The sequence below is a fragment of the Trachypithecus francoisi genome, unplaced genomic scaffold (genome assembly GCF_009764315.1).
Source record: "Trachypithecus francoisi isolate TF-2019V2 unplaced genomic scaffold, Tfra_2.0 Lachesis_group9, whole genome shotgun sequence".
NCBI lineage: Eukaryota > Metazoa > Chordata > Mammalia > Primates > Cercopithecidae > Trachypithecus > Trachypithecus francoisi.
In genome coordinates, this window is record NW_022681474.1 from 35928212 (window position 1) to 35951939 (window position 23728).

General features: G+C 55.1%; 2 protein-coding genes across 10 annotated transcripts in view; one reads left to right on the forward strand and one right to left on the reverse strand.

Moving 5' to 3' along the window:
* The window catches only part of CDH23 (cadherin related 23), a 423400-nt gene that overhangs the window by 319839 nt on the left and 79833 nt on the right, over positions 1 to 23728 (forward strand). For 6 of the 8 annotated variants that reach the window (XR_004436645.1, XM_033209267.1, XM_033209271.1 and 3 more), the window contains 7 exons: positions 1539 to 1687; positions 12959 to 13019; positions 14265 to 14413; positions 19055 to 19190; positions 20868 to 21256; positions 23169 to 23270; positions 23586 to 23588. Coding sequence is in view for 7 of the 8 variants with exons in the window: in XM_033209267.1 (XP_033065158.1) it covers positions 1539 to 1687; positions 12959 to 13019; positions 14265 to 14413; positions 19055 to 19190; positions 20868 to 21256; positions 23169 to 23270; positions 23586 to 23588 (989 nt within the window). In the remaining variant the exon portion in view is untranslated. Of the gene's footprint in view, positions 1 to 1538; positions 1688 to 12958; positions 13020 to 14264; positions 14414 to 16206; positions 16265 to 19054; positions 19191 to 20867; positions 21257 to 23168; positions 23271 to 23585; positions 23589 to 23728 lie in introns of those variants that run through there. The other 2 variants (XM_033209269.1, XM_033209273.1) reach the window with 2 other exon arrangements.
* CUNH10orf105 (chromosome unknown C10orf105 homolog) lies at positions 576 to 23672 on the reverse strand. Of its 2 annotated transcripts, none has more exons than XM_033209280.1 (2): positions 22966 to 23672; positions 576 to 5210 (listed from the first exon to the last, which is right to left on the reverse strand). In XM_033209280.1, the coding sequence occupies exon 2, from the start codon at positions 5203 to 5205 to the stop codon at positions 4804 to 4806; it is 402 nt and encodes a 133-aa protein (XP_033065171.1). In that variant the 5' UTR covers positions 5206 to 5210; positions 22966 to 23672; the 3' UTR covers positions 576 to 4803. The 2 variants fall into 2 exon arrangements, with proteins under 2 accessions (XP_033065171.1, XP_033065170.1); XM_033209279.1 differs by lacking the exon at positions 22966 to 23672 and adding an exon at positions 8473 to 13317.

Here is a 23728-nt window from a genome sequence, read left to right on the forward strand (position 1 = left end):
CCTCTTGGGATGGTCACCCACCCTCTGGAGACTTGTTATCACCCCGAGTCCAGCCTTCACATTGGGCATTGGCTGGCAGGAGGTGAGGGCTTCCGCCAGCCTTCCAGGGAGCCTCCCCCACACATACCAGTCCCAGCCAGAGCAATAAGCCAGCCCCCAAGGGTGGTGGGAGGCTAGTCTGGAGAGGAGCTTTGGAGGGTGAGAAGACCTACCTCCAGTGAGCGACAGCACAGCCACATATGGTCAGCTGGCCTGGGGAAGAAGCTTGGAGTCACCCTAGGCCTCCAGGCTACTCCAGCTGCCTGCACTCTCCGCTGGGGTGACTACTCTTGTCTGGACATGCAGCGCTGGTTACAAGCTCCTTCCTCCAGGGAGGACAACTCAAGAGCTGCCCCAGGGCTGAGTGAGTGCCCCATCCTCACCACCTCCCAGCCCTGGGAGGTTCCTGCTGGGAACTGGACGGACACAGTCTCCGGGTACCTTAGGCTTAGATCCCAAGCAAAATCTGTGTCCCTGAATGCGGAGGGGATGTTCGTTTGACCTATCCAATATTTTATAAAAATGACCATTAGTTGTGAACATTTAAAGATCAGGAGATTTTATTTAAAAGCTCAGATGTTCAATTCCTCATGAGAAATCAGAAGATCTGGTGTCCCTGGGCCCACATTCTGCCTGTCAGCTGTGGACTGGGGTGGAGGACAGCTGCCCCTCGAGCAGGGGCCCATCCAGGTGTTTGACCCGGGTGCTGTACCCGCCAGTCCCTGACAGCAGTTGGCTTTTTGCTCTTAGTACCTGTATCTGCATCCTAAATTTGCCACAACAAACTACCACAAACTTAAAACAGCAGAAGTGTATTCTCTCCTGGTTGTCAAGGCCAGAAGTTAGAAATTAAGGTGTTGGCAGGGTCATGCGTCCTCCGAAGGCTCTAGGGAGAATCAGTCCTAGACTCTCCCAGTTTCTGGAGTTGCTAGGCATTCGGTGGCTTGTGGCAGTGTAACTCCAGCCTCTGCCTCCATCTGCATGTGGCCTCCTCTTCTCTGTCTCAAATCTCCCTCTGCCTTTCTCTTATAAGGACACTTGCCATTGGGTTTATGGGCCACCCACATCGCCCAGGATGATCACTTCTCAAGATCCTTAACATAATTACATTTTCAAAGGCCTTTTTTCCCAAATAAATTAACCTTCACAGGTTCCCAGGGATTTAACATGGGTCTGTTTTTTGGGAGCCATCATTCAATCCACTCGAGTGCCTCGGTTATCGCCTCCGTAAAATGGGGATGACAGTAAAGTGCCTGCTTCGTGGGTTGCTGTGAGGACTGAATGGGTTAGAAGAATGGCTGGCACATGGTGTTACCTAAGTATTAGATACTGTTAGTGTTATTCCTAAGCTAAAAAGGAAGTTACCCCTTGCAAAGGCTAGGGCAGATGGGGTGGAACAGGGCACCTCTCTGGCTGGTGCCCAGGAGTGTGCAAAGGCGCAGGAAGCGTGTCCCTCTCTCAGGCAGCTGCTAACACCTGTCTTCCTTCAACTCCCACAGACAACGGCCCTGTAGGGAAGCGGCACACAGGCACAGCCACCGTGTTCGTCACTGTCCTGGACGTGAATGACAACCGGCCCATCTTTCTCCAGAGCAGCTATGAGGCCAGCGTCCCCGAGGACATCCCCGAAGGCCACAGCATTGTGCAGGCAGGTGGCCCGTGGCTTCTGGGGCAGGTGGTGGGCTGGGAGAGGCGGGGCCACACACAGCCCTGAGGGCACGTGCTCAGTGGCACCAGAGGCGGAAGCAAGTAGGGGCCGAGGGTGGGTCTGCTGCTCTGAAAGGTGCTGTGGGGAAAGGGGAACCCAGGCCCCCTCCCTTCCCAGGGAGTCAGGGCCCCCAGGTTGCAGAGCTGAGGATAGGACTCTGGCTCCCCACAAACAGAAGGAAGCCTTGGCCTCCCCCTCCGTATCTCCTGCCCCACCCAGAAGGGCCTTTCAGTGTAGGGGGGAGAAGGAGATGTCACAATTTCCCGGAAAGGAGTTGAGGAGAGAGCCAGGGCCCAGCAAGGCCCAGAACAGAGCCGCTTTCACAGAGCCCTTGGCCGAGGCTCCCCTCTTGGGAAGTAAACAGGCACAAGAAGAAAGGGCTCCTTTGCCCAGGGAGCAGGCACAACAGCTCCAAGACTCAGAGGGAGAGAGGGGAGGACCCTGAAAACTATTTGGGTGCCCCCCCCAACCTCTGCCCAGAGGCCTCAGTTGCTGGGTGGGGAGGGAGGACCGGAATGAATGAGTCTCTTTACCAGCTATGGGATTTCCGACTCGGAGGCTGAGCCAAACAGCGAATCTGGGCCTGCCCACTGGGGCAGCCTCCTGGGCTTAGGAGGGACAGAAGCGTGGGAGGCTGGCAATGCTCCCCTCCCTGCATCGGGACCAGGAGGAGGGCAGGAAAGGGCTGGGGAGCAGGGAGCTGACTCCCAGAAACACAGAGAGCCCGGAAAGCCCTGGGGATTTTCGAGAGTGTGGTGGCTAGCTCCAGAGGGAGGAAGGAGAGGGTTCTCTCGATCAGGGCCTCAGCTTATAAGGACTTGGAGCATAACCCCCTGGCCTGGTACCTGAAACCCAATTGAGAGCCCCTCCCCCTCCTGGGCTTTTCCTTCTTCAGGCCTCAGGGCAGCCTCACCCCCTACCCCAACCTCCAGGGAGAGAGTGCCTAGTGGCCAGCAGGGCCTGCTGGTGGGGTGGATGGCTACAGGCTGAATCCAGCCTGGGATGTGCAGGGTGGCCCCAAGGGAAGCAAACCAGGAAGAGGTTACTGAGCCAGAAGGGAGAAAGGAACAAAACCCTTAGGGAGGAGGCCTGCCCCACTTTCTAAACCCAAAGACTTGGTTTCTATTTACACAATACTACTCGTACTGAAATCCTAGAGCCAGCGAGTTAATACAGGGCAGCACTGATTTCTCCCATTTCTCAGGGAGAAATGCAGGGTCTCAGGATGACTTCTCCAAGGTCCTCTAAGTAAGTTTCTTGTGAAGTTGGACTCACTTTTTGAGATCAGATTGACTTGGAAGGATCAGTGGGCTTCTCCAATGGGGCCTGCTTGGAGAGAAATCTTTCTAGGGGCATCTGAGGGAAGATGAGGCTCTGTGTTGTGCCAGCTCCCACCAGGACTCCTGCCTCAGAGGGTGGGGACACCCCCAGGCTGGGCCACTCTTCACTCTGTACACAGAAACCTCATACTTCTGTGCACAGAACTGGGGAGTCAAAGTGAGGGGCTGGACAAGGTCTGGCTCTCTGCAAGCTCCCCAGCTGGTAGGAAAGAGAAAACATAGACAAGAAGGACCCACACTGCCAAGAGAATGTTTCTTGTCCTCCCCAAGAGAGGTAGGAGACAGTAGGGGCAGCTCCAGGCAGGAGGGCTTCACGGAGTGGGTGTGTGTGAAGCATAAGTCACAGTTAGCGGGTGACAGGTTGTTCAGTTTTCTTGGAGTTTTGGATCAAGATGAGGCTAGAAAGATTCACTGGAGCCAGCTCCCAGGGGACACCGCATGCTGGGCTGAGGAGCTTTGGCTATGTCCATTTGGCACTAGGGAGCCAGTGAAGGTTTTGGAGCTGGGGAGTGGCAAGCCAGAGCTCACTCCTTGGGAAGACTTGGCTGGCTGAGCTGTGGGTCACAGCAGGATGGGGGTGGGGCAGCTCTGTGATGGGATCCTGGCCAGCTGACTGGGACAGGAGCTGGGCAGCCCAAGTCCTCCCTCTGCCCACCCTTCAAATTTGGGACCTGACCAAAGTGTTTAACCCTGGCGTTGGGGTGAGAGGTCAAGGGTTTGGGATTCTGAGAAGCCCATCCTGGGGTGGGACTGCTTTGACAGGTAGTCAGCAAAGCACTCACCAAAACCATAGATAGCATCGCTAGTGTGGGCCGGACCTGAGACCCCACAGCTGTCCTGGAGAGATCTGGACCATCCCACCCTCAAGGAGGCCGCTGCTTTCCCTAGGTGAGGTGTGGAGCTGCTGTGAGCTGTCCTCCTCCAAGCCCAGGTGGCATCACCTCCAGCTGCTGGAAGTGCCCTGCCTCTTGCCACTCTGTCCCAGCACCCGCTCTGGCCTCTGAAGGGAGCCTCCTTGTTTATCCTCAGTCCCTTCCTGATCAATCCCAACGTGGGTGCCCTGAAGAGGGGCCACCAAGATGGCTGCCAAGACCGTACTTGGAGAGCCCCGCCTGCTCCTCCTCCCAGCCGGCACCCGGGCATCTGATTCACCAGGAGGGAGGCAGCCGCTCCCACAGGCAGCACCAGGCAGATGCTGGCAGCATCCGGGAAACCCAAGGAAGGGAGCCCCGAGGTTTTGCCCCAGCACTGGGCCAGCACAGATGGCAGGACAGTGCCTTGGCCCCAGCGTAGGCTGAGCATTTCACTTGGCTAAAGAAAACCTTTGCCATTTGGCAACTTCTCCAAGCTGGGCTTTGGCACGTGGAGGGCAAGGCTTCTGTGGCGAGCGAGGGTGCTGCTTCTAGGAGGTGGTTACAAGCCCCAGGTTGTACCCTGTGGAGCCTCAGACCAAAGGCCCAGATGACCACGAGTGCTGATCTCTTGACCAGAAGTCTTTCATCAAGCAGCAGGTAGGGGGTCTGCAGAGAGGAAGGTGCTCTTCTGAGGATCTTTAGGGAAGGGCACTGGCTGGGGCATGCAAGGAGCTTCAGGAGTGAGTGTGTGGCCCAGGCTGCTTGGGCCACTGTCTTCCTGCAGCCTGCAGCACCAGTCTCTGAAGCAGGAGGATCTACAGGTAGACCTGGGGAGTGTGAGGGCATGTGTGTGGACACCCCGTCACATCTTGGTAGACTCCGTGCAGTCACAGTGGCCGTGGTGGTCGTCGGGGCCCGGCAGGGGCCGTCGAGGGGTGGTGGGCCAGCCACGGCGGAAGCTGTGCAGGGAGAGGCGCAGGGAGCCCAGGCGCTTCCAGAGCCGGAGCTGGGGCTCACTGGGGCTCCCGGGGTGGTGGGGCATGCACTCGCGAGCCCTGCGGCGGCTCGGGTCCAGCGCAGCCGGCTTGCAGAGCGTCATGAACAGCAGACAGGTGGCCAGCAGGAGGAAGATGCAGGCCAGGGCAATGAGCATGGGGAGGGGGTCAGTTGCCTCTGCAAGGGTCCCAGGAGTAACGGGAGCTGAGAGAAAGGCGAGGGGGCTGATGGCTGGGGAGCTGTTGAGGCTGGGGCCCTCTGTGCTCATGGCTCCTGCAACAGCAACAGGACAGAAGCTCAAAGCCAGATCAGCTGGACCCAGGGCAGCCGGTGCAGGGGAGACTTACCTAGGGAACATGGATGGGGTGAGGCACTGTTAAACTGGATGGCATCATAGCCACATCACAAGTTAGGACAGCGAGGTCCAGAGACATGACAAGTCTAAGCGCACACACAGGTGAGCAGTGATGGAGCTGGGCCCAAGCTCAAGCCCTCTTCCTGCTCCACCCCCTGCCCATCTGACATGGAGACAAGAGGGCAGTGCCTGTCCGCCTTTTCAAATCAATCCTCATGAATCATCACAGGGTCTTAGGCCTGGAAACTTGGGACCAACTCTGTCAATAACTTGCTCTGTGGCCAGGAGCAAGTTATGGATGACAAGAGGCTGCCCTGCCAGGGTCCCTAGCAGTTATCTAATGCCGAAGCTGCAAACTGGGGGCCCACAGGGCCCGAGGACCACTGGGTCCTTGCTGTGTTTTTATCAATTTAATTGTGAGTATTTTCAAAATAATAACAGATTTCACAAAAATATCTGGGTGCCTGAACTCCCTTGAAATGTCAGAATTTCACCACTGGCACTGGCCCATGCTCCTGCCTCATCCCTGTGTCTGGGGTTGAGCAGCCGCTGCCCCCTGTAGACAGGGCACTGACCTCCCACTCCCCACACTCCCCCACAGGCCCACCACACACCTTATTTCACCTGCCTGGCTCTGTGGGGATTCCTGTGGCTGCTTCCCAATGCAGTCCAACTTGCTCCCATGACAGGTGGGAAACTGAGGTCCAAAGAGGGGATTTGGCATTAGGGAGCCAGTGAAAGTTTTAGAGGTGGGGAGTGACAAGCCAGAGCTCACTCCTTGGGAAGGCTTGGCTGGCTGCATTGTGGGTCACAGCAGGGTGGGGTGGGGCAGCTTGGTGGTGGGAAGGCCAAAGCCATATTGTGAGCCAGTGGCCAAGTAAAGGCCAGAAGCAGGTCTCCTGACTCCTGGCCCCCACGGCCTTGCCACGCCTCTGGCCCCTAACCCTTTCTGAGCTTAGTTAACTGCTCTGGGAACAGGTGGGAAATATACCCACAAGGAGTTGACAAGAGGGGCTGGAAACCCCCCAGGGACATCATGCACCTGACAGGGCATTTCCGTTCCCACTGAAGATCATCCCATTAGATGCAGTGCAGCAGATAGTCCTTGTCGATGGAAAACCAGGCTGAGCTTTTAGCTCAATATGTCCGGGGTGATAAAAATGCTCACAGAGCCTGGCCAGCAGATAACCATGGCCAGAGGGTACAGATGAGCAGTGCCACCTGGAGACCACTGACTGGGCCCTCTTGAGGAAGTGGAGGGGCCTCAGCCCAGACCGACGGTGCCAATGCCAGAGTGCAGGCCCAGTGTGGTCAGCTCTGTCAATTTCCCAAGAGAAGCCAGAAATCTGGATTTTTTTAAGGCAAACATTCTAGACGTTTAAATGTTGGCAGCTAATTTAAACTTGTAGAAGGCAAGGAAGAAGAGAGGTGGGGTGGGGGAGAACACAGCAAAAGCCAAATAAATTTGATTTCAAAATAATGTGAAACGAATTTTCAAATATTTGAAACACTACATAGGCCAAGCCACACATAAGCAGAGGGCGTCCAGCTTGCAGGTCGGCATGTGTGATCTTTAAATCCTACTGACGTGGACAAGCAATCCCAGGGTTTCTGATAAAAAGTCATGATTTCCCTTTGACCTTGGGGTCTTTCCTTTTCCTGAGGGTGGGGGATAGCAGATTTTCCTCCTTCCCAACTTGCAGCTTAGATAGCAGTTGAGTTTCTAGCACGGAAGCTCAGGAGGAGGAAAGGCGTCAGGTCACGCTCAGAGAAGCCCTACCACAGGTAGCGGGGAGGGGAGCGGGCCACCTAGTCCCCCACCCGAGGGACTCCTGTCCCTACCCCAGGCACTCACCAGCAGTCGCAGGACCTCACTCCTGGCTCCCCGTGCCCAGTCGACTGAGGGCATGCAGAGCACCCCACCTCCCACCCACTCCCCACCACAACCCCTCCCAGCACTTCCAGGCAGAAAACGACCCCTCCCAGCGCCCAGCTGGAAAGTGTGATGCCCGTCTAGCTGCCCAGGGCCTCCGCCTTTGCGGCATCAGGCCTAGAGAGCACTCTGGCGGGGCAGCTGTGCATGGATTGGTCTTTCCTTGAGTCTGAGCAGGGAGGAGGGACGGGGTGTGCTCACTGCCCACTCTCGTGGGGAGAAAATCAGCCATCCCGCTCTTCTTGATGCTTGGCCGGGAATAAGAAAATGGCAGCCTGAAATGGGGAATGCCTCAATCCTACTAGTTCTAATGTTATTTCAAGGCCTTCAAAGGAATCTGGAGACCCTATTGGGTTAGCAAAGAGGATCCAGGCTTCAGGCCTTGGGACCTGCTTTAATAAAAAAATAAGTGAGGCCAGGCATGTTGGCTCACACCTGTAATCCCAGCACGTTGGGAGGCTGAGGCAGGAGGTTCACTTGAGCCCAGGAGTTTGAGAACAGCCTGGGCAACATAGTGAGACCTCATTTCTAACAAAAAAAAAATTTTTTTTTAATTAGCCAGATGTTGTGGTATGTGCCTGTGGCCCCAGCTACTCAGGAGGCTAAGGCAGAAGGATCATTTGAACCCAAAAGTTTGAGGCTACAGTGAGCTAGATTCATGCCACTGTGCTACAGCCTGAGTGACAGAGCAACACTCTGTCTCAAAAAAAAAAAAAAGAAAGAAAAGTTAAGTGGAGTTGTAATTAGCATCTGAGTCGTTCCTGTGGCAACGATCCTAAGTGCTTGAAAACAACACGACACCCTTCCTGGAGCACGAGGCAAGTCCAGATGCCAGGCCCCTTGACACCCTCTACTGACCAACCAGCAAAGGCCAGCTAGTGCTGGGAGCGGACGCCTTGCCCGGACCAAGGCCGGGAATCATCTGGAGGGCAGTTGAAGCCACTCCCTTCCCACTGGGGCCAGGGTACACCAGCAGGCCCTGCTCTGGACATATCCCTGCAAGCTCAGTATAGAACCCTCCTCTTCCCTTGGAGTTCCACAGAGCAGGACCTGCTGTGGGCAGAGAAGACCGCTGTATGGCCTCGGGCTGATCCCTACCCCTTACTGGGCCTTGTTTCCACTCTCTACAGAACCAGAGGACTGCCTAGGTCTGAACACACCCTCACATTCTCCCAGTAGTCCCTCAGCAAGGGTCTCCACCACACTTCCCCCTCCAAGCCTTCTCCTGCAGTCCCCCAAGCACTGACCTCAGAGCCAGACCCCAGCTGTCCCGAGCTCTGTGGAGACGTCTTCTCAGCTGTGGAAAGGAGGCCCGAAGAGCCCTGTGCAGTGCCTGTGACCCCAGCCCTGCCCAGGCTCTGCTGTGCCCTGCAGCCCTCGGTCAGCTTGGCCAGCAGAGTGGCCTCCCCGTCACTCCCCAGCTGGACCTGGCTTTGTCTGGAAGAGTTCGGGCTCTGCCTTGGGGGAGGGGATAGCTAAGGGAGAAGGGATGGCAAATTGGGAAGAAGGAGAGGGGAGCTGTCCAGAGACTCTAGGGTGCCCCCCTGCCTTCCCACCTCCTCGCTCCAGCCTGTCTCCTTGGAGCCTTCTCAGGGGTGGGGGACTCTGGGAAGACGCAGAGGGAGGACTTTACTGCCTCTGTGGCTCCATGGCGCTCACCTTCCCCTGCTGGAAGTTTGAATGGTATGGTCGGCGGCAGCCAGCGGGTCGCTATTCAGTGGCTGCCAGCCACCAGGTTACCCGGGAGAGAGGTTACCAGCCGTGGCGGGAGGGGAGCAGGCAGAGTGCTGGGCCCTGGCAGCCCCTGAGGCCCCTCTTGCAGCGTCCCTGGGCCCCGCTCCTTCCAGGCTTTTCCCTCGGCTTCTAGAAAAGCACCTTTCCTTTGAAGGTGTCTGGCTACAGAAGCGAGGGGTGAGGGGCATCTTCAAAGGTCAGGGGGATCCCAGGGCAGAAAGCATAGGAGTGAGGGACTGCGAAGGCCATGCTCCCCACAGTGTGGGTGAGCCACAGGAGACCTCCACCGGAGGCTCTTTCCAAACCACACACACACAGACACACACACAAACACACACACACACACACACACACACACAGACACACACACACACACACACAGACACACACACAAACACACACACAAACACAGACACACACTTCCCTCCCCCAGCGTTCTTTCTCCCCGGAAGCCAGAGCTTCCCTGGTAACCATCCGCCTGCTTAGGAGCCCAAATCTTCCGCAGCTTCCCCACCAGGGACCTCCAAGCTCCCAGAAGTGCAACTCAAGACGGGAGTCATGGCTCTGTCCAAGACCTGAGCCTCGGACCCATTCCCTTTTTTGGAGCCCCAGTTTATGGTTTTTAGCTCTTCCCTCCTGCCCTTGCCCACAAAAGGAGGCACTGTCTGCCAACCCCAAGATGGACAGGAGCTTTCCTATAGGCTGTTAGGGCTGGAGAGGTTCTCAAGGGTCATCTAACTCCTCTTCTGAGGGAAGAGCCCCGTCTTCTCTCAGATGACCAAACTGAGGCCCAAAGAGGTGTGACCTGCCCAGAGGCACCGAGCAAGGGAGTGGTGGGGGACTTGGTGTTTCCCCTGTGCCGGGTGGGCAGGGGCAGGCAGTAGGCATCCAGTGTAGGCAAAGCATCCAGCCCAAAGGTGTTCCCAATGCCCAGGGATTCCTGCCCCTCCCATCACAGCCTTCACTGCCCTCATTTTCCTTAACTTCCTCTTCTAAAACCAACTGAACACTTCATCTGTGGCCCCCATTCCTCCTGAGATGGCAGAAGGCAAAGCTTCCAGGGTGGTGCAGGCTGCTGGAGCAGGGAGGCGTCAAGGAAATCTCACCATGGATAGACACGCAAGGGCATGCTCTGGGCAACGTGGCTCTCTTCCCAGTCCTGAGCCCTTCCAGATCTGGACAATTGAAGCACCCTGTTACATCCCTCCACCTGCCAGCTCCTGAGATTTCTCAGGGAATGGGGAGAGAAAGAACTGCAAGGCAAGGGGCAGCCCAGCCATCCCCAGCTCTGGCATAAATCAAGAGGGCTCCCTGGAGAAGGTGGCATCACTCATGTCAACTTTTACCACACATCCCCATGCTAGGCACCAGCCAAGATGCTTTGCAGGATGACTTCTGATCTTCCTCTCAACCCTGCAAGGTTGGTCATCATTGTGCCCAGTCTAAAGATGAGGAAACTGAGGTTCAAGGGGGCTAAAGTACTTATCCATGATGCCATAGAGAGTAAGTGACAAATCCTAAATTCATGCTTGGGTGTGCCTGACCCAGAGCCCTTGTTCTTTTTGCTCCAGTGTACTGGTCCTCCTCCCCATCGTCAACATGCTCATCAGAATCCTCAGACATGCTTACAGCAGTGTCCGGGTGTGCATCGAGCCCTACCAGGCCAGCGCCTGCTGCAGGCTCCTTGCTCTCCCTCCATACCACCATGTCTGTGTTCACCGTCCTGTGGAGGCTCCAGGGCCTCAGTGCTGCTGATTGAGGCTGTCATTCCACTCTTCCAACCACAGCCCTCTGCTGTCCCTGCATGAGCCCTTCACTCCAGACTGGGGTCCCAGTTCCTTCCTCAGCCTCCCCAGCTGCCTCTACTTCAACTCACACTGTTTCCCAGCACAAATGTTCCTCCCACCTCTCTCTGCTAAGCCAGGTTTCCACCATCCTTCCAAACCCAGCTCCCTCCTTTGGAAGCCTTCAGCCAATCCCACCCTCACTGTTTTCTTGATCTTTGCTAGCCATCCCCATCTTCTCTGCAGGTTTGTCCAGTGAGCAAAGATAGGAAACCCTGCATTAGGGCTTTGGGTGGCAAGAAAGAAAATCCATTCTATATTATCTTAGGCAGGGCCAGACATGGTGGCTCACACCTGTAATCCCAGCACTTTGGGAAGCCAAGGCGGGAGGATTGCTTGAGCTCAGGAGTTCAAGACCAGCCTCGGCAATATAGCAAGACCCTGTCTCTACAAAACATTAATAATAATCTAGGCAGAAGGAGAAGTGTACTGGAGCAACACTGGGATACCCCACAGGATCAAAGGAAAAATCAAACAGGGAGCGAGGCAGAGATGGGCTCCTGGAATAGCTGGGCCCAGGGATGCAAACCAGGGCTGAGTGTTGTATGTGTCCTTCATTCGTGCTCGCTGAGTGTCAGCCTAGTTCCTCTCCCTGGAGCTCTGCTTCTAAGTCATTCACATGTTTGACCCTACTGTGTGCCAGGATTGTTGTTCCAGAGACCAGGGATATCACAGTGCACAAAGCCCTTTCTTCCTGTGGGGATATAGGCAATAAACAAAGATAGCGTGTATCAGAGGGTGACTGAGGGTAGGGAAGGCCAGGACATTGGAGTGGGGGCTACAATTTCATATGCAGTGCACAAGGAGGGTCTTAGGAGAAGATATTTGAATAAAGACCTGAAGGAGATGAGGGCATGAACATGCAAATATCTGGAGGGAGAGCTTGCCAGGAAACAGCCAGGGCAGAAGCCATGAGGCCAGCACACACTTGGTGTTCAAGAAACAGCCAGGAGACCAGTGTGCTAGGGCAGTTAAGAGGAGAGAGTGGTGGGAGGTGGGGCCCAGGGGTGTGCAAGAGAGGGGCTGTTGATATTCCCACATTTTACTGCTAGAAAGACTGACTCAATCTCTCTGGGCCCAAGGTCAACAATCCCAGAGAAGGATGCGATTGGCTGAGCTTTGATCAGGCACCTGGTCCTGGACCAATCCCCTCTGACCATCTTGGCAGGGTCAGGAAGAAAATGGCAACTCCCGTGCACACCACAGGGCTGAAGTGAGAGGTGGTGTGACAAGGAGGGGCAGACCCAGAAGAAGTGGGAGAGCCCAGGGTTTTACAAAGCAATTCACCACAGATCCGACAGGACGACATGTCATGGGAGGTTCCAGCCTCTTCCTGCACTGCCCTGGGGGAGTGGGGGGTTGTTCTCCACTTGTTTTGGGTGGACAGTGGGTAAAGTAGGTATTCAGTTGTTGGCTTGACAGGACTCACGTTGGGGTCAGCTATGGTTCTGCAAGAAGCCTTGAGGCTGGACTCCTTGTAAAAAGGGCTGAGCACTAGGCAGTGTCTCAGAGTGACAACAACATCCCCCACACACACAAGCCCACCAGAGGCAACACATGAACACATAAGCCTGAGGTGCAGCCATGCGGGCCGATCTGAAGCTAGACTGGGGTGATGGTGCGTGTGAATGAACATGGAGCACTCACGTGGGAGGAGGGCTCCTAGGCTTCCACGAAGTGACCTTTACAGTGCACAGTGCTGGCTGGGACCCAGTGTGGCCAGAATAGCTTCGGGCCAAGGAAATGCGGGCAAGAAGCAACCCTGTTGTCCAGTCACCCTGGGAGAGGTTCCTGGGCTCTGAAAGGCTGCCAGGTAGGGATGTGGAGGGATGGGACAGCCTGAGAGAGCCTCAACCCAGCGAGCTGCAGTGCCATCTTTCACCTGCTCCCCCGTCCTCCCTGTGAACCTGAAGGAGGATCAGAGGCAGAGCTGGCCCTGGACAGGGCCACGGGGCCTTCAGCGGTTGGACATCCTCATGGGGATCAGAGAGACACACACGTCCCCTTGTCTTCCACACCCCCAGCCTCTGTGGGAGACCGCTGGTTTTGGCAGGATGGGGTAGGATGCGTGAAGGGAAGGAAAGGGGGTCTAAAAACCTCTTATCTCCCTGCTGGGTGGCATTCAAGAAGTAACTCATGTCTCATTCTCCCTCAGCTGAAAGCCACAGATGCGGATGAGGGCGAGTTTGGGCGTGTGTGGTACCGCATCCTCCATGGTAAGTGAGGCTGCCCTAGGATGGGGGGCCACCCTCCTGCCCGGGCGAGGGCAGAGCTTCTCTAGGCTTCCAAAAGTCTGAAAGATGAAGCCAAGAAAACCCCTAGGGCTGTACACATGGGGCAAGGCCAGAGGGAGGAAACAGGGACATTCTCCTTATTCACACAAGGTGGGTGAGGGAGCAGCTTTTTTGATTATTTGTTTTTAAGACGGAGTCTCCCTCTGTCGCCCAGGCTGGAGTGCAGTGGCGTCATTTCTGCTCACTGCAACCTCCGCCTCCCGGGTTCCAGCGATTCTTGTGCCTCAGCTTCCCAAGTAGCTGGGACTACAGGCGTGTGCCTGTAATTTTTTGTACTTTTAGTAGAGACGGGGTTTCACCGTGTTAGCCAGGATGGCCTCAATCTCCTGACCTCGTGATCCGCCTGCCTCAGCCTCCCAAAGTGCTGGGATTACAGGCGGGAACCACCGCACCCCCAGGTAGCTTTTAATTGCCGTATTCCTGAAGTCCCTGGTGTCCTGCAGAGCTTCCCAAAGCTATGGCCCTGACAGATAGGGCCCAGAGCCCAGGACAGCCCCCAGCAGCACACTCCCCAGGAACTGGGTCTCAGTGGTCCAGCCAGAATCTGGTGCCCATCCCTGAACCAATCACTATGGCCAGGGAATAAAATGTGCTAATCCTCCCACTTCTCAAATCAGGGGTAAAGTCACTGCCCACAAATGTTATGGACTGAGAGTACAAAAGAGTGGATCCCCAAAGGAAAATCAGGGTGCTGTGCCCAGAAGATAGGGGAATGAGTGCTGGACCAGCGCTGAGATGTCCACTAAATCCTGGATTCAACCACCCATGGAGCATTTGGTTTCGGTCCCTGTTTTTGGAGTGCCCCAGCTTCTTCTGAAATATTAAAAAGGCCTCACACTACCCACATCTGTGGGTGTAGGAGCAGGGCGAGGGGGACCAGCAGGAGCCCCACCTGCTGGGGACCATCAGCACCAAGATGAAGGCTTTCAGGAAAGAGCTGCAGGCCTTCCTGGAGCAGGAGAACCACTCTGGGGATGGCCTATCTGCTTTGCGCCACCTCACAGAGTCCTCCAGCTTCCTCTCCACTGTGACTTCCGTGTCCCAGAAGACCCCATCCTCCTCACAAGGAGGGAGCAGGTGAACTTCTGCCCCCAACCATGGCAGGCCGGCACAGCAGGAGACTTCTGGGCAGGGCCGGTATTCCAGGGGGTCTGTCCCTCCACCCAGGTAACCATGGCAACAACTTCCGAATCCATGTCAGCAATGGGCTCCTGATGCGAGGGCCCCGGCCCCTGGACCGAGAGCGGAACTCATCCCACGTGCTGATAGTGGAGGCCTACAACCACGACCTGGGCCCCATGCGGAGCTCCGTCAGGGTGAGTCTAGGGGCAGGCTGGGGTGCTGACCTCAGGACGGGGCCAAGCCCGCCGCTAGAACAGAGAAGCCCATTAGTTGGTGCCTGGGTGTGGGCAGGGCCACCACCAGGTTTAGGAGCTGAATGACATCTGGGGCTAAGGGTTCGGTGACAGGTGCCCAGCCTGGGACTTGGACTTGTCATTTTGCTCTGAGTCTGTTCCTCCAGCTGTGGAAAGGAGTCAGTGATAATGATGTCTGTCCTAAGGGATGAAAGAGGTATCCTTACTGTACTAACCACTATATCCACAGAGCTCTCTAGGGTAAGTCAAGGAAATCTCACATGGGTGATCTTGGAGGTACAGATGCCAACCTCATTTTACAGATGAGAAAACTGAGGCACAGAGAAGTTGCTAATGATAGAATCAGGACTGGAGCCCCCGTCTTCTGAATCCAAGTTCAGTGCCCTTTCCAGTGAAAGTGACCCTAACATATTCCAGTCACCTCTCCCAGCTGCCTCATCAAATGTATTCTTTTCTGCCCAGCCTCACCTGTGCAGCCAAAATCAAATCAGCCTTAGTCCTCCCGAATGGCTGAAAACCTACACACAGATGCTCCCACTGGTTGTGTTATGTGCACTACCACCAGCAGGGGGATGACTGAGATGACCTCTCAAGGCCACCTCACCCCCACCCCTGCACACTCAGCCGCCCCCAGCCCCTTCCCCTAAACCAGTGAGTCAGACCCGGGACATTAGGAGTAGGAGGGAGATGGGAAGAGTCAGGCGGAGCAAGCAGGGACTTTCACTCAGAACTGAGCGCCCCGCTCCTCTTCTCAGCCCCGTCTCCACCCCTGCTTCCCCCAGGCTGGAAACAATGAGCAGTGGTCACCGGGTACTCACGATCACAAACACGATGGGTCTGACTGCACAGGGGCTGTGCTGGGGCGGGTGACTCAGCCCTGACCCAGCTCCTGCTGACACCCCCAAGGCTTTGCCCCAGGAAGTGCTGGGAAGACACCTGGGTCTTTGCAACTGCCCTGAGTGAGACCTGCCCTGTGGAAATGGCTGAGGGGGTCAGATCCCCTGGTTCTTACAGGGCCCTGATGACAGAGACTCAGACACAGTGACCTGGACATGCACACAGCCATGCTGGCCTGCATAACTGTGAGTCTCATTCGTGGGCTGGTCAGTACGCCCTCATCAGAGCCTGCCTCGTGTGGGGCCCACTTCAGGCCACAGAGTGACGGATGTCAGCGAAGCTGGGGTTGGGTCTCTAAACTTCAGGCTTCCTAACACAGCCCTCCACGTGGCCCTCGCTCCCCACTCCCTCCCCGAAGCGTGGTGGGCGCCTGCCTCCAGGATCTGCTCCCATCAATGCCTCAGCATCGTGGCTGCAAACCTCTTTTAGCCACAAACCTTCTGTTGAAACAAAATGATATGCAGCATCCCAGGGTACCATGTAAAACAGATTGAAGCCAGGCTGTGACGATCAGTGCAGGGGTGGGGCTCCCAGAGCCACACCCGCTCAGCTACTTACCTCCTGCCCCTGTCCCCGTGAACCCTGAGGAATAATAAACCCTCACACGTGCCCGATATTTTTCTAAATGCCTCGTGTACTTTAACCTCTGTAACCCTCATAATAGCCCTATGAAGTTGGCACTGTTAATACCTCCATTCTACAGATAACATGATTGAGGCAAAGAGGAATTCGCCGACTTGTTCGGGGTCACACAGTGGTAAGGGTGGAGCCAGGCTTCATGCCGCGGCAGCCAGCTCAAGCATGTCCCCTTAACCGCTACAGCCCACTGCCTCACACAAGCCTCTTCAGAGCCCAGTCGGAAACTATTGCCTCATCCCTCAGGGTAATTTTAAGGTGAGAATTTGGGGGCTGGCCCCTGGGGCAGGGACTTGGTGGCACTGTAGTACACAGCCTCCACACCTGTGAGACCTGGGAGAGCTGGGGACCTTCCTGCAGGCAATGTGAGGACTCTGGCTTTCCGCTGGATTCATTTTCCCAGCAGCAGGGGAGAGACAGCTTGCAGGAACCATCCACATCCTCCAGTTCCTGCCTCAGAGACCGGGGACAGCCCCAGTGAGGGGCCAGGGAGTGCAGAGTGAGACAGTCCCCATAGAGACTGGGTATCTCAGGGTGTACACGGCACATACACACTCAAACACACACACATGCCTACGCACACCTCCTCTCCCTGTCCTCCTAACCACTAACACCCCATTTTACAGATGGGGAAACTGAGGCACAGCACTGCACGGGCACAGCACTGGACAGGCACAGCACTGGACAGAAAGCAGGTCTGGTTCTCCAGGAAGCCCAGTAGCTCCCACTTGCTCAGCAAGAACCTGACAGACCTCTGCTTCCTGTACATCTGTGCCTCTCAAGTTCGCAAACCATCTTGCCTCCTCCTGTCTCTGCTGCTAAAAACAAGGCTGAAACCAACCAGAGGATGGTGGCATGTAGCCAGACTCATGGAGGACAGGCCACACCCCAGCTCCGTGCCACCTCTCTCATCTTGTCATTGTACTGTCAGCCCGGCCCTGTTTTTTCCTCACAACTCTTGGAGTCAAGGTCATTTGGACAAGTAGATTCAGGAAGGGTAAGGCCCACAGTTTTGAAAGAGGAGTGGTTAGTTTCTGTTTACAGAAAGAGTTCCCGAAATTCATCCATGCAAATTCCCCCCGCACCCACCCTACCCAGGATCTTCCCCAGCCAAGTTCTGAGTGAAGCCAAATTTAGAAGTTTCCAGCCTGTGAACAGCTGCGCTCTGGAGTAGACGCGTTAGTTTGCATAGTGGGTTCTGGGTGTCTGGACATGAAAATTCTAATGACACAGCAGAGCTGTGAGAACCCTAGGAGCAGCGATGCAGAGAAACTTTGACCCCCATATGCCTCTTCGCCCCCAGCCCTGCCACCCTCCCCACCCTGGAGTCCTCCACTGGCCAGGCTGCTGTTTTTGGCTTCTACCAGCCAGAAGCTGTGTCACTTCTCTCCAGCTGATTCCCAGCTAATCCCCAAAGAGAAAGCAGGGCTGATCCCAGAGGCAGTGACCAGGTGCCAGACACACATGCTTCTGCTGCACATGCTGCCGGCCCCTCCCTTAGTGCTGGTCACCACATGCAAAATCTGTATGGAGAGTCACAGCCCCTTCCCTATTTGCTCCCCTCTCCACTTTGCTGGCAAGTTCCTACCGGCCCTGGCTCTGTTTGGCTGGGAAGAGGGTGCCCCTCCTGTTCTGGGGCCAGCTCACCACAGCATAGAGCAAAGAGCTAAAAGCTAAAAACTCCTGGGCTCCAGCAATCCTCCTGCCTTAGCCTTCCTAGTAGCTGGGATTACAGATGCATGTCACCACCCCCAGCTAATTTTTTTTAAAGACAGAGTCTCACTATGTTGCCCAGTCTGGTCTCAAACTCCTGGGCTCAAGCAATCCTCCTGCCTCCGCCTCCCTAGTAGCTGGGACTCCAGGTGCGTGCTGTCACTCCTGGCTAATTTTTTTTGTATTTTTTGCAAAGACAGAATCTTACTATGTTGCCCAGGCTGGTCTCAAATTCCTGGGCTCAAGAGATCCCCCCACCTCAGCCTCCCACATTTATGGGATTACAGGCAAGAGCCACCATGCCTGACCTCCATAAACAGCTTTTAAACTGTATTATGTTCATGATGTACAATGCACACATTCATAAAGAGGACTTAGAAAGTGCTGTTAAGTGGTGAGGAAATGATGTGTAACTGCACAATTCAGAAACAGCCACTGCGTTGGGTGGGGGCCTCAGAAGCAAACCCTGAGACAAGGATTGGTGTGAAAGTAATGTGTAAGAAGCCCCCACAGGAAATGGTGGAAGAGGGTGTGACCAGAAAGGAAAAACAGCCAGCAAAGTGGCATGGAGGGAGCTAGGCCTCCATCCCCCAGGGAGCCCTAAAGCATCCCCTCACTGCCCCAAACAGGGCCAAGGAAGGTGGAGTCTTTGCTGTCCAAGCCCATCAATCATTGGCTCAGGGCTGCCCTAAGGGACGAAAGTTCCCAGGCATTTCTGCTCACTGGGCTGGTTTCCAGCAGCCCGGGTGTGGGTGCAGTGAGGTGGGGTTGGTCCTCCCCAAAGAGCCCTAGGGGCTGGGTGCTGGCTGTGAGAAGGTGCACAAGAATCATAAAGAGTGCTGAGCACTGACATTCTCTACAACAACTGCCATTGTATTTTAACCTGTATTCTCCAAGATATATTTTGATATTTGATTGTGATCACTTTGAATTTTTTCGAGAACTTTTGCATGCCCTGGCTCATTTTGTCTTCATAACAACCTTAGGAGTGGCATGGAGTGTGAATTATTATCTTAATATTACCACTTCATAGCTGGGAAATGGGTGGCCCTAAAGAGTCACTAATTAGTCAGACGTTCCCACAGCGTTAGTCAAAGAGCCAAGAGCAAGATGAAGTTCATTCCAAAACAAGTAATGTTTGAGCATCTGCCACGCGCCAGGTGCTGTGCAAGGTGGTAGGACACAGTGACACACCAGACAGGCCCGGGGTCCCAGAGGGAGCTCATAGCAGGCCCAGGAGAGCAGTGACCACATTAGCTGGCCACAGCGGGCCAAGCCCTGGGCTTCTGAGCCTCCACCCCTCCCTGACCTTGCACCCCGGCCTGGCTCCCACAGGTGATTGTGTACGTGGAGGATGTCAACGATGAGGCTCCTGTGTTCACACAGCAGCAATACAGCCGTCTGGGGCTTCGAGAGACCGCGGGCATTGGAACGTCAGTCATCGTGGTCGGAGCCACAGACCGAGACTCTGGTGAGGCTGGCAGGAGGAAGCTGGGGGTCCCATTGCTCAGAGCAAACCTCCCCGGCTCACCCAGCCCCTCCTTTGAAACGGTTATCCTTGATGCTTCAGGCTCCCCATTTAGCCATGTCTAGGCCAGAGAGGGGCTGCTGGGATGGTCTTGATCACTTCCCACCAGATGCCCTGGCCTGAGCGGGTTGGAATCAGAGCAAGTTGTCCTAACCACTGGGTGGACAGAGGAGAGGCTACAAGCTTGAGAAGTCCAGCTCCATCGTCCCAGGACCCAGCAGCTCCCACTAGCCTTTGGAGAGGGGCTGAGCAGAGCTGGGAAGGGTAAAAAGGAACCATCAGAAAGCTGGCTGTGGCCTGGCCTGCTCCTCTAGCCCCTCCATGCCCTCCAGGACCAGCTCAGGGCCTAGCACACCCAGCCCCCCTGACCCCGTGCAAGGGACAGTGCCTTTCTGTGCTACAGGGCAGTAGCCTGAAGGCAGCCTGAACCTTGCCAAGGACCCAAGCCCCAGAGCCACAGCCGGCATCGCAAAATGAAGGGGAAGCATGCCAGGTCTCTGTGGCCCTCTGTGCGGCCTGGGCTGTCTGGCCTGTGCCTCAGTCAGCGATATGACTGAAAAGGAGCATTTTCTGGGGACCCACTATCCCCCAGAGAGGCTCCCTGAGCTGCTCATCCTTCATGTCAGCTACTCAGGTGGCCCCTAACCCCTCTATCAGCATCCTCAGATTATCTGTGGCATGCATGGGATGGGGCAGAGGGAGAATGTCAGCTACTCTGGTGGCCCCTAACCCCTCTCTCAGCATCCTCAGATTATCTGTGGCATGCATGGGATGGGGTGGAGGGAGAATGTCAGCTACTCTGGTGGCTCGAAACCCCTCTCTCAGCATCCTCAGATTATCCGTGGCACGTATGGGATGGGGTGGAGGAAGAAATGGCTGCAGATTCTCAGGTGGAGTCTCAGGCACGTTAGGAGAGTTTAGGGCACATATGCGGCTATGGCCGCATGGTTCATGGCCTTTTCTATGTCAGGGATCCCCTCCCCAGAAAATGCACATCCAGTCAGAGTCCCCAAGTAATTCCAAGGAAGTCTTGGATTCCCAGAGTGGTTTGATGACCACTCCCTTCCCTGACCTCCCCTTGAGGTCTGTGAACCTCAGTTTTGGAATGCCAGCTCTAGCTCCTGATTGAATGGTTTGTCTCAAGGCACAGGAATTTGGGGTGTAGGGAGTGGGGACGATGGGGAAGGTGTCCCTGACACTGAAGCCCTTCTGTCAAAGGGACCAAACCAAGGCTTGGCCACCTGTGAGGATGCTTTCTAGATCAAAGCCTCCACGACAGGAGATCCTTCATTTCCCCAACCCTTGTATGTCCAGATGTCAAAGGGAGGTACATGAGCTTGAATTTTGAGGCTCCAGGAGCAGACCCAACTCCCTCTGTCATATCTCTAGTGCCAAGGCCAAGCCCCAGAGGAAGGCTCAACAGTGCATGCTAGATCTTGCCATGCACATTGACTTTAACCCATCCTCTGCCTCATCTCTGGGGATGATCCCTCCCACAGAGGTGGGGCAGCCCATGCTGGGTGAGTCACCCAGAGGGTATGGGTGTAGCAGCTTGAGAAGCCACAGCACAGCCCTACTCAGTTCTATCTGCGACTGCACAGTCTCTGTGTCCTCCTGCAGGGGACGGTGGCCTGGTGAACTACCGCATCCTGTCGGGCGCAGAGGGAAAGTTTGAGATTGACGAGAGCACAGGGCTTATCATCACCGTGGATTACCTGGACTACGAGACCAAGACCAGCTACATGATGAACGTGTCGGCCACTGACCAGGCCCCGCCCTTCAACCAGGGCTTCTGCAATGTCTACATCACTCTGCTCAACGAGCTGGATGAGGCCGTGCAGTTCTCCAACGCCTCGTATGAGGTTGCCATCCTGGAGAATCTGGCACTGGGTACCGAGATTGTGCGGGTCCAAGCCTACTCCATCGACAACCTCAACCAGATCACGTACCGCTTCGACGCCTATACCAGCACCCAGGCCAAAGCCCTCTTCAAGATAGATGCCATCACGGTGAGGGGCTGGGGCAGGGAGCATCATTTCTTCCAATCTAACCAACATCGGTTGAGCTGCTTCTATGTGAACAGCACTCTCCTCTTTGTCATAAAGTGTCCTTGAGATGGCCAAGTGTGGTGTCATGTACTTGTAGTCCCAGCTGCTTGAGAGGCTGGGGCAGGAATACTGCTTGAGCCCAGGAGATTGGAGGCTGCAGTGAGCTGCGTTTGCACCACTGCACTCCAACCTGGGCAACAGAGTGAGACCTTGTCTCTCAAAAAGAAACAAAAAAAAAGTCCCTGAAATAAATATCCCTGTAACACACCCATTTTCGTATGTAGGGGTAAGATAAAAGTTTATACCTATGCAGGCTGGTATCCTTCTTGTTACTAGACAAGGAAAGTCTATAGTAGGAAAAACTAACTGTTTTTCCTTCTGTTTTCACACCCATCACAGATCCCTTCGCCTCTGGTCATCGAAGTGTGTGTGGGGTTTTCCCCCATACCAGCAACCAATTATCTAACTCTCTGGACACCAGCTAGGAATCCTATAGTTTGATTTAATTCTGAACATTTCTACCTGGAGTTAGCATCAGATCCCACAGGCTCACAGCTCAGTCCCTCCCACACACCAAGCAATTATCCAGCAGACACCATAGTGTCAGATCCCACAGGTTGAGGGCTCAGTCTCACAAAACTGCCTCCACTTCAGCTGCCAATCACAACCTCTAGGTTGTTTGACCCATGCTTCTGACCAACCGGTAAATCGGAGTTCCCACAACCCCCTCCACAAGTTCCATGAATTTGCTAGAGCAGCTTGCAGAACTCAGGGAAACACTTTACTCACTATTACCAAGGTATTACGAAGGATATTCTAAAGGATATCAACAAACAGCCGAATGAAGAGACACACAGAGCGAGGCATGGGAGAAGGGGCTCAGAGCTTCAGTGCCCTCCCCGGGCTTGCCACCCTCCAGGCACCCCTACATGTTCAGCAGACTGCAAGCTCTCTGAACGCTGTAGTTCAGGGATGTCTATGGAGGCTTCGTCACATAGGTATGATCAATTATTAACTGAATCTCCAGCCCCTCTCCCCTGTCTGGAAAATAAGGGGTGTGGAGGCGGGGCTGAACATTTCAAGCTGCTCGTCCTGGCTTGGTCTTTCTGGTGATCAGCTCCAACTCAGGAGCCCACCAAGAGTTGCCTCATTAGAACAAAAGACTCCTATCACCTAGGAAACTCCGGGGGATTAAGAGCTGTGTGCCAGGAACCAGGGACAGAGACCAAATGCATATTTCTTATATCACAATGTCACAGAAAGCGCTACAAGTCTTATTTCCCTTTTCACCTTGGCTGTTAGGAAGCTCAGATATAAATGTTGGGCTTCATTACAATAACTATACTTAGCTAGTTGTCTGGTGCACCAGTCTCTTATCTACTGCCAGGCTCTTACTCCTCCATCTTTGCTTTAGTGTATCTTTTATCAGAATTCCTTCTTTGAAAGTAGGCAAGGTGTGAATCACTACAATGTGACAGGCCTTGTCCTAGAGGATATTGGGAACACAAATGGACACAAAGATGAACAAGAGCCTTCTCAGCCCTCAAAGAGTTCTCAGGCTAGAAGTGGAAATGAAAATAATCCAGGATGCAAATCAGAGCACCAAAGGAAGATGTGCAGAGAACTACAACAGAGGGGTAGTGGAGCCCCTCAGGGCCCAGCAGTCATACCTGGCTGGGGAAGCAGGAAGGCTTCATGGAAGAGGTGGCTTCCCAGTGGAATGTGAGAGAGAAGAAGGCTTTCAACAGACAGAGTGTCGTGGGGAAGTTATGCCGGGCAGAGGAAGTGACATGGAGGTGGGAAAGTGGGCAGAATGACCAGGGTTAACAAGGGTGTGATGTTGTCACTCACCCATCTGACCCCTTCCCTGCAGGGTGTGATCACAGTCCAGGGCCTGGTGGACCGTGAGAAGGGTGATTTCTATACCTTGACAGTGGTGGCAGATGACGGCGGCCCCAAGGTGGACTCCACTGTGGTGAGTGGGACCAGGGCGAGAGCCCCTCAGGTGCAGCCCCTCGCCGGTCATGACACTTCCAAACCCCCTTCTTCCCCAGCCACCCAGTGTATGGGCCAGGCAGTGGGCGAGGGTCTTGATAGCCTGAGACCTCACCATGTCCAGCCATGCCACACCTTCCCAGCAGGCTGGGCTAGGATGAGACTTCAGGCAGGGGGAGGGTGGCACTTCCAGAGACCACTGCTGGAAGTGGGGTCTGGAAGAGCCACAGACTGCTAACCATCTGCATCTTTGCCTTTTCTCTCGCTCCCCTCCTGCTGCCGCCTCTGCCTACAGAAGGTGAGTAGCCTGTGGCTGGAGCTTCCCCTGTGCTATTGGCTGTGGCCAGTGCTGGCCAGGCTCTGCCTGGCCCTGGCCCTTCCCGCCTCTCCCAGACAGAAGGCACGTGGACATGCCTGCAGCAGGCCCCTTCCCAGTGC

Excerpts from the sequence above, each read along its gene's own strand:
- CUNH10orf105 (XM_033209280.1), bottom strand. The coding sequence starts at position 5,205 with ATGAGCACAGAGGGCCCCAGCCTCAACAGCTCCCCAGCCATCAGCCCC.